Source organism: Pyxicephalus adspersus, chromosome Z (genome assembly GCF_032062135.1).
Source record: "Pyxicephalus adspersus chromosome Z, UCB_Pads_2.0, whole genome shotgun sequence".
NCBI lineage: Eukaryota > Metazoa > Chordata > Amphibia > Anura > Pyxicephalidae > Pyxicephalus > Pyxicephalus adspersus.
Window position 1 is genome coordinate 25,514,378 of NC_092871.1, and position 10,616 is coordinate 25,524,993.

The 10,616-nt window shown below is 37.4% G+C and overlaps 1 protein-coding gene across 1 annotated transcript in view; it reads left to right on the forward strand.

The window, feature by feature from the left end:
- Positions 1-8,423, forward strand: part of LOC140343001 (interleukin-13 receptor subunit alpha-1-like) — a 39,286-nt gene extending 30,863 nt beyond the window's left edge. Inside the window, exons 7-11 of the mRNA XM_072429430.1 lie at positions 464-612; positions 1,246-1,393; positions 3,268-3,364; positions 3,788-3,851; positions 6,509-8,423. Coding sequence (XP_072285531.1) covers positions 464-612; positions 1,246-1,393; positions 3,268-3,364; positions 3,788-3,851; positions 6,509-6,613 — 563 coding nt within the window. The 3' untranslated portion in view covers positions 6,614-8,423. The remainder of the gene's footprint in view (positions 1-463; positions 613-1,245; positions 1,394-3,267; positions 3,365-3,787; positions 3,852-6,508) is intronic.
- Positions 8,424-10,616: the final 2,193 nt, after the last annotated feature.

Sequence of the window (10,616 nt, forward strand, 5' to 3'; positions counted from 1 at the left end):
TCCGGTGCCGCCTCCTTGCTGTGACTCCCCTATTTACCGCGGACAGCGTTGATATTCCGCCGCAACGGTAAATAGGGAAAATTCCCTGAAGGTAAATCCCTTTCCTCCGCAATGCATACGGAGAGGAGGGGGTTCACTTCAGGGGGCTTCCCTAGTGGTGGGCGGATCTAGCCCAGTGTGCTCCCCCCACCCCATAAATGACCTAGTGGCCATAAAACTTTGCCGACCCCTATTTTAAAGCATCTGTCCACTTTTGTGAAAATATCTTTTTCTGTTCTGCTTCCCTGTGCACTTTAACCTGCATCTTCACATCTCTAAGGTATTTACTGTGTGGCCATGTGCACAGCCTCTGCCCTTAAGTTTCAGAATTCTTAATGTCCGTCACACTAGTGAATTTGCCTCTGGCAACAGCTTGCCAGCAATATCATCCTTAAAACTAACCAGTTTTGTTATTTTGTTTTAGCAAAATTAAATTCACCAGTAATAAAAAATGCTCACCGCACATCACATAACAGCATAAACATCAGCTGGAATGACATGGAAGTACATAAAGAAGTGTTATATGAAGTCCTAATTGAAAAGTCAAATAGTGACTATCAAGAGCAGCACAAGGTAAAGTTTTTTTAATCTTTCGGAACCTTTGGGAAAGCTTGTTTAGCAAAATGAAAAAAGGGTCCTCCACATAAAAAACTCTTTATTAGACAGATAAAATGCATATAAGGATGCAATTTAACTGCTAAAGGGTTTGCAGTTCTTTCCGTCCATTTCTATATTTTACACAGCCTGGTAGAGGACACCATTTACAATAAGAGTGGTGTCTTCTCCTAGCCCTTAGTTTTCTAACAGAACAACAAGAGAGCACAAGCAAACCCTGTTTGGGAATGTCTGATATTGAAAGTATCTTAGTTCCTACAAGTTAGAATTCCCTGCATTAAACCTGTGATATATTATTTAAAAAAACAATTATATTAAAGTTGATATTGGCAGTCCCAGGAAAGATAACAATTGTTGCCTATGTGGAATAGACATTTTGGAGTCTTATGTCAACAGTCTTATAAGCACCTAACATGCGATTTTCTGAGAATTTGCATCTGTATATACTATTGGTAAAATCTGTACTTGTGGATTATGGTCTCAGTAAACCTGGGAGCTTTAGAAAAGAGGATTTGCATTTGCCTTGTATTGTGCAGCTTACATATGTGATTTATAATAACTGTAAAACCTGATTACCTTTTTATCGTTTAGATTACAGGTACCAGTATAGAAATACCCAATGCTCTTCCTGATGTCACATACACTGTAAAAGTACGGGTGAGGTTACCACGATTTGCCACAGAATCAGATGACACAAATTTCCTTTGGAGTGAATGGAGTAAAAATTGCATATTACATGGTAAAGTGAAAAAAGAAAATACAATGATATATATTTATTAAGAAATAATAACATACTAGAATAGCAATGAGTGTGACTACAGTTTATAATTAATCCTTTTTAAGGCGCAGTACAACAATTTTTTTGCTGTGGTCTAATTCTTTGTATCAGGTTGTACAGAAATTTTTAATGAAGTATAGGAATATCCACTAAATAAAAAAGTAAAAAAAAGAATTTAATTATGGTAATAGGTACAGATGAAATGAGTCTATACACTAGTCACTAGCACTTAACAATAAACTGTCCATTTACCACCATTGTTTTACCCCGGTTTAGACCCTTAAACAATACTATACACAATGAATTGTTGACTTTAAGTCAGGGACACTAATTATATGTTTAAAGGAATTAAAAAATAAGTTCTGGTTGATGCATACTTGGAAAATATCCTCCTAAATACATGACTGCAAGATCTTACTTCTGTCCTCTCCCCTTTTTGGCATATTTCCTGTTTAACCAGTCTTTTCAGATCTAGATAGACCAGTTAATTAGCATTTAGATCAGCCCGGTTTTGCTTACTATGTTTATCTAGGTACTTATCATTTTTACTTCCAAATGGTAGTTACAATAATATTGCATATTTAGCACAGACATTCTTATGAATGTACAAGTGTGAGATATGGTACCTGGCAAAAAGTTTTTTTTTTTCCCAACTTGGACACCCCTGGTACATTAAGACGCTATACAGTCCTGACTAATTTATTTCACTGCAGTCATAGCAATTCCATTTAATCAAGGCTGCAGTTGGATTGTTAGGGAACAACAGTTTATTGATAAGGTCAGCTCTGTGATCTTGTTTCCAATTAACACACTTTATATGTTTGTTTCACAGCACTGTGCAATACAGTAAAGTCCGAGAAGGAAAGGATCTTTCACATTCCTTTCCAACGACAAATTACTGCATGATGCATGAACAAGTGCTGTACATACAACACCATTCTGCTCTATGGAGAGGGGAGGGGAGAGAACCACAGAGCGGCACCCTGCTGAACTCTCTCCCCTTTACTTTCATTATGATCATGTGTCGTCCATGGACCCGTCAGGACGGTCGTTCTGATGATAGACGATGAGCACTGTGAACACGCCACTGTGAACGATGAAATTCTCATCCGATATCAGCCCAGAGCCGATTATTGGACGATAACCATTGCATGTGTGTACATAGCCTTAGGTCTCCACTTTCACTAGCAGGTGTCTACACCTCCATTCACCCAGTATCTAGTACTTTAAACTTGTTAGGTTCTTCTGTATAATTTAACAGTTAAAGTACCCATAGATATGAAATAATGGCTTCTCTTACTGTGTAGAGATAACAAGCTATCTAAAAAGAAACTGTCTTGTTGGTACTCTGATCCCCGAATTACAAAGTACACAAGAAAGAAAAAAAAATGCCAGTATTCCTTTGTTTATATTATACACAGAGTTTATATTATTACCCAGAGTATTAAAGCAATACTCAGTTTGGAAGCCAGAAAACACAGTTTGAGCAGGTACAGTTGTAGGGCATTGTGTTTCTCTTGTAACAGGATTAAAAGAAAGCTTGATCCTGGTTATTTGTAACAGGTAACATGATTTTAGGAAATCAACCCCAGCAATTTTTTCATTTTCAGTAAACCACACATGTTTACATTCCATAAAGAAACTCTTTGCCCAACAATCTTTACAAGGTTTGTGTTTTTTTTCCACGGTTATTAGTGTTTCCATTTTCTAGGGATGGTATTTTATAGATGCGTGTGTACTTTCCTGTATCAACATTGGCTGTCAAAATTTATCCGCAGAATGATTTGTGCTTGGAAATTCTGCACAGTGATGATGTGTCTGTTCTTACTTTCTAGGAACAAACAGTGAGAGAAATCTATCTATCTTGTTACTTCTGTTAATACCAGCAATAATTATTGTTGCAGCAGTAATCCTGCTTATATACATGAGAAGGTAATTGTATATACTTACGGTAATGCCTGTAGATGGTCCTGGTTGTTTATTCCTTTTTCTTCCTTATTGCATTTTTCTTCTTTTTTTATACATCTTTTCTGTTTCATTTTTCACCTCTCTGTTCTTTCTTTTTAACATTTTTAATTTCATCTATCTATCTATATATCTATCTATCTCAGTAGACAATACAAAAAACTTGGAACTGCTCCAGGAAATGTATATTAAATTTAAGTGTAGATCCTGGTGCTTACTGGCAAAGTATCTTCAATGGCTTCTGATCAGTCAACTTCCATTTTTAAGATGCCAGACAACTGTAATCTTCATGTTTTTCTAAGAAAAGTTTCTCTTGTGGTTTCATAAATGTTCCAATTATTATATGTTGCTTGGTTATGTCAATTGTTTTCTTTTTTTTTCATTCTGTAGATTAAAGATTCTAATTTTCCCTCGAATTCCTGACCCTGGAAAAGTTTTGTCTAATGACTTGCAGGTAAATACAAATACACGGTGAACACAAAAATGCCTTCCCGAAATCATTGCCACCAACTTGGAAACACACAATTATGTGTTCTTTGGTATTTTTGTGGATCAAGTGAAAAGAAGTGCCATAGGCTTAGGTTTAGATATTCTTGTGAGACAGTCCACAATCCGGAAGCAGAACTTGTACGCTTAATGAGCTAATGTGGCCATCACCATATACGAATGTAATTACAAAATTACATAATTACAAATTAGAGTGTCATCAGAACTGAATCAAAGTAAAAATCCAAAATTTGAGCTCACCATAACAAAATAAAGAATAAATGTGCAAATAATTTTCTAGGCTCATATTAAACAGAAATCTTGTTCAATGAACATCCCACTGCTTTGGCACAGAGCCCCAACTCGTATTTCATGGGTATTATTATTAATATTATTATTATTAATAATAATAAACAGAATTTATATAGTGCCAACATATTACGCATATTGGGGGAAGTAATACACAATAGGAGGGGGATATGGAGTGGTGGGAAGTAGTGAGGGTTTAAAAGACAGAACAAGATAGGTAGGCAAGTTTGAAAAGATGGGTTTTGAGCGCTCTTTTAAATGAGCAGAAAGTAGAAGCAAGCCGAATAGGAAGAGGAAGACCATTCCAGAGAAATGGGGCAGCTCTAGAAATATCTTAGAGCCGTGCGTGTGATGAGGTTATGAGTGGGAAGTTAGTAGTAGGTCATTGGAGGAACGAAGAGAGCAGCTGGGGGAGTATTTTTTTTCCTGGTCAGAAAAGTAAGTGGGACAATACCTGTGGAGGAATATGAAGGCAAAGCACAGGAGCTTGTATTTGGTTCTTATGTGAAACAGAAGCCAATAAAGAGAACTACAAAGCGAGGCAACAGAAGAGGAGCGGTGGGAAGGATGGAGTTGGGCTGCAGCGTTCATAATAGATTGTAGAGAAGAGAGTCGGGTTAGTGGAATAAGATGTTGCGCAGGTGAAAGTGACAGGACCTGGAAATGTTCTGATGAGGGATAAATGAGAGGGCAGAATGTGCTTGAGGGGAGGGATAAATAACAGTGTTGTTACGAGTAAGAAATATGTCAGGGGGAGATTTGGAATTGAGGGGGAAAGATGATGAGTTCGGGCATCAAAAACAACAAAAATCCTGGATGCTACAAGATCACCACAGTATTCAGCTAGGACAGGCCCATGGTATGGTATGCTGGCTGCCTCCTTGTCTTCTAAAGAGGGTAAATCTCCATAGATGAAGTAGTACTAACTGTACCAAAGCAGAAGATGTGTCATGGCACTTGTAGTGCACGGAGATACAAATGTTTATTTTGAAAGACAGGGGGAAGGCACTTTGTTCATCATCGGGGACACTATAGCTGGATCTCAGGTCTCAATAAAGTTTGGATACAGGGGGAACTTTTTAATATGCCTATATAATGGTAGGAGTACCAACTTATTTAACATACCATTGACTTCGGAAGCTTGGGCCTCTTCCATCTATTGCTACAGCTTGGAATGCAACATGGAATTTACGTACCTATGTATATATTATGTAAAATCCTTGTGGAGCTCTTTATCATGTGATTCTGTTCTATTTACAAATAACATTCTTAGCCTACACTGCAGGCCTGAACTTATTCATGAAAGGAACCAGCTGGTTATATTAAACATCTCACAGTAAATGTTTGCAAAGTCTCTTGAGAAACTCACATGAAATCACACAGGGAATGCAAAGCTTTGCAGCAGTTATAAACATATGAATCAAAAGCAGAGTCCAGCTACCTGCAGCCAGATAAAGAAACTTAGTGGGGTGGTTATTCTGCAATTAGTGGGTAATTCTTGGTAATCTCTAGAGAATGGTAAAAGGCTGGTGATAGAGCAACTTCAGACATCCACAACTAAAAACAATCAATTGTCAGTTAGGAGTCAGGAAATAACCTTATCATTTCTAAACAATTTTTTTGTAGTGGTATCTCTTCTGTTGATAGGAAGTTTCCCTTTAAGCATGCAATCCATTATATTTGCGTTCATGAGTAACAATGAAAAATACGTTTTAACTACTTGTTGTTGTATCTGTTCTCTGCATGTTTCCTGTCTACTGTGGAAATGTCCTAACCACTTCCTTCAGGAAGATTACTGATTGTTGAAACAATTTATATGCATCATTCTATGTAGTAAACGTGCAACACATTATAACAAATATCTTGAAAGCTAAAATAATCACATAATCTAAAATGATCATTATCCATAATAGAGAATCACCGATTCTACCATGTTGTTTCCATAACAAGTACCAAAGTGCTTCTGAAATCAATTAGACTTAGAATGTTGGGTGAGACCTTAAATGATGACATGTAGTAGGTAATCAACAAAGTAAGCAGGGTGGCACAAATAAAATTAAGCACTTCTTTACCTCTTGTTGTATAGAGATTTTCAAATTGGAGTCTAATGATAAATGCTTTGAGAATAGAAAGTAATAATAATTGGCAATAAAGAAGACTTTAAAATACCCAATCGTCAAGAAGTACACAAAGCTGTCGTGTACTTCATTGTATTTGAGCAAACATGCAAACATGATTAACCCCCATGTTTATAAAATGTTATATTGATACTAAACATTACAGTAATCACAGAATTCTATTTCTTTTTTCTTACAGCAGTGGCTAAAGAATGGCAGGATTGCATACAATGAACCTAGGAAGGAGGAGATATGTCCTGTTTCAATGTTGGAAACCCCATTGACAACTCCTCCTGTGGAATAGTTCTACATTCTTAAAACTAAATGGAAAATGTGAAGACCATTTCTATTCTGGTCCTTTGTTTTACATCTCGTGACAGCTGAAAGTTAAACACAAGTTTTGTTTGACGGATCACTGCCATAGCTATTGAACTCAGGTGATGAAGGAAAACACTCTGCTTCGTGTATATGTCTACCGGGGAAAGTAATGGTTATGAACCCAAATTAGAAGACAGAGGAGCTTTCCTATATTAAGTAACATTCTGTCACGTCTGGTCGAGTCTGTGTTACAATGAATGAGGTAGTCATTCCTAATACTTGAGCTCATGCCTGCTTACCTACCATTGAACACTCAGGGAAAAATGTACTAGCCTGGCCGCCTCTATTTACTTGCAGGTAAATTCAGCTTCAGATATGAAAAGGATAAATTGCAGCGCTCTTTATAGATCTAGTAGCATACACTCACAGGTGTACTGTATACTGTGTATAATACTGTGCTGTCTATCGGTGTCTCTGCTCCTAAAGCAGACAGCTAGAATATTCAGGTAATAATAGGGCTGACCTAGAGGGTAAGCTGGCATTATTTTAAGTGTGATGTCAACAAAAAAAATCATTGCTTTAAAATACATACAGAAACTAAAATTTTTAGGTCATTTTATACTAGTTAATTACATTTTTTAGCCCCTCGGGTCAACATTAGAACCAAATTTTATACATGAGTGTGTGCTACATATATTGTCAACAGCAGTTTATTTTGGGCATTGTGCTTCCTAAAGCTTTCCTTGTACATTTAATCTTAGGAATCCTAGAATCGGGGGAATAGCACACAGAAAAAAAGCCATTTTTAATCTTAAATGTGTACTTCTTCTAGACTAGGGGTCAGCAAACTTTTTTGGCTACTAGGCCATTTCAGGAGGTCAAGAAGGCACACTAGGCCGGACTACCTCTCGAGTCCCGTGCTGATGGCTCCGCCCCCACCAGGAACGCCCCTGAAAGGAAATCCCTTCCCTCCGCAATGCATACGGAGGAGAAGGAGTGTCCCCTTACCCTAGGGGCAAAAGTGTTAGCCCCGGCCATGGTAAATAGGGAAGGGAGGCATAACAAGGAGGCTCAAGAGCCACGGGTTGCAAACCCCTGCCAGTCGGGACTAGGCCCGATTGACCAGGGGGGCATTAGGCTGGAACTGACTACTGGCTAGGCCGTATTTGACCTAAAGGCTGGAGTTTGCCTACCCCTGTTCTAGAAAAACACTGTCCAAATTTTTAGCTGACCCTTTAAAAGAAAGATGGTATGTACATAAAAAAAGACAGTTTTTGGTTACTTGTTCTGATGCTCATGCTACCATCTTGCTAAAGACTATTTAACATTCAACACTTCCATGAGTGCCGTACACCAGTGTTCCGTGCTGCACTGTGTGGTTTGTTCCACCCTTATATCAATGTAAGACAAAGACAATGATGGAAGGAACCAAACAGCACAGGGGGAGAATCGGACACCCAAAACACAATTTAATTGCAGTGATGCCTTATTTTGGTCCACAAGACCTGTCTTAAGCCATTGCCAATTTAGCATTGGGTTAATTGGCCAGTAAAGATGACTAAAACAGTAACATTATGAACCTAAAATGAATGATTTGCGTTTCCCAGGAATCATTGCAACAAATATCCAAGGGGCGCCTAAGATTCTGTAAAAAATTTTGCAAATTTGGAAACTAACAACCATTTTTCAACTGTGAAATATGTAACAAAACTGAAGTCTATATCACAGGGTACCAAAAATTGACTTATTGGGTGGAAATTGTTTAAATTTGTTTTAACTGTTTAGTGTAATGTGTATTAATATCATGATCTATGATAGCTTTTGTTGGAATTGACAAGGGCTGTCTGAGAAAAATGCACTAAACAGAGGATGTGTGCTGCATATATAATGAATCAATCATGGTTTGAATTGCTGACAAAAGGAACAGCTAATCCTCCTAGCATTTTGTATGGTATATTTTATGTTTAAGAAAACTTGCGTTAAGAAACTATGATGAAAGTCCGTAATTACTGTCTGGCCCAGTTACATGCCTGTTTTTCTAATCCAGTGGCTTCATTACTTACTGGTCTGGAATTTATATGTAATTCAGGACTTAAGTTTCCCTTTATTTTGCATGCTTGTTCTGGGTCAGTAAATCCGGAAGAATTGACACCAAAGACAGGTTTTCTTTAAAAAGAGTCTGTGGCCAGGCTGTACACATTCACATTTTACATATTGTTACCAAGCAGTAAACTAGCTCTAACACAACTGCAGGCAGTATGCAGCAATTCATCATCACAATTCACAGCAAAATAATGAAGGTAGTACAAGGCATTCTTAACTGCTTAGATGATCCAACCCTTCTCCATACCTGCTTAAAAAGGCCAGAAGGCTGCCTAGTTAATGCTGGGAGGAGTATCAGGGGTGAGGTGGCTAACTGTTGGGTGAAATACTTAGAAAACTTTAGTGCTTCTGCTGTACATTTGAGAATGAATTGCTCTTCAGTGCTTGCTTCTCCTGAGGTCAGTGACTGCTTGTTTATAGCTCATTTATAGATCGTTTATAGCCTATAGCCTGGCAACATAATCACTTTAAACACAGCTTGCACAAGTGATAATCCAGCTATATTTTTTGAATGTAAAATGTACAACTATGCTACAAATCTGTTTTTGACCACAAAACAAAACTGCTGGTGGTAAATTGCATTGAAGTTTTTTGGGCTTCTGGTCAAAAGCTGTTATAAAGTAGTTGAAATAACCTGGAACCTAGGTTTATGGTCAGCATTAAAGAAACAGTGCTACACAACTATTTAATTACAATGAGATTCTAGCTTTAAAGGACTTTGCCATTTGTGTAGTTGTTTACGTGTAATTACATAGTAGATATTGAACTCCTACGGCACATACTGCTTGAATAGAAACTTAGAGAGTCAAATTACTTCTTACTACTACTGTAATATACTTTAATTTAAATGCACATTGAAACATAGCATTAGGAATATAAAGATGTAAATATTTTTTGTTATTGGCTTTTTTTAAAGGATAGGCAGTTATTTACTAAAAGAGTATATTTTATGTAAATTCTAGTATAGCTTCACTGAGCCAAAAAAAAAATGCAAATTTTATTAAGTTATAGAGCTTATTGATTCTTCTTGGGGGCTGCACATTTTTCCTAGTCCATAGACACTAGAACCAGAACCAAAAGTATATGTCACACGCATAGGATAACTTCAGACTTGCAGTAAACTGCTCACTCCCAAGTCCCATACAACCAAATGGAAGTGATTGTGAACCTTTTTGCTTAAGCATTTACATGTGGTTTAGGTTGCAGTGGGGTTTTTGGATGTAGTATGTTGGTTCCAGCTGCTCAGTTGCTTTTCCTCCCCCAGAATTTTTTTATAAGATGTCCACTGCCACCTGTAAGTCATATTGGTGCTTTTGAAAGTGCCTTGGCCTGGGATTTTTCCAATGTTAATTAGGTGACAAAGGCAGCTCAATAGGTACAGGCAAAAGTTGTGATCATATGTAAAGGGCTGTAGAATATATCAACCCAAGATGATGGAAAGACGGAGAAAAGGTTGTAATCTCATACTTTTATATAGAGTAGCATGGATTAAGTGTGACCTGATGGTCTTGTTTGTAATGAACTTTGTTTTGCCTGCACATATACAGAGTAATTGGCTTAAAGAATATTAGGGTTTCAAGGCAGGGCCCTGCATGTGTATCCCGATGCCTGGTAAAGCCTGCAAGAAATGAGCAGGTTTTTGTTGGTTTTTGGGGCATCTACTGTGTCCTTTAAAGCACATGGGAGGAAACACCCATGTGAGTAAACTATTTTAAGGAAATATTTCAAATTTCATCTCAGAAGTAATTTTTTTTTTTAATTCAGAAAAATAACATTGAATAAATAATAATACAGTTGTGAAATTGTCAGACTCTTAACCAGGATGTGCAGTATTGCAATGCACTACAGCACATGATAGAGGCATGGGCATAGGTGTCAGCTAATAG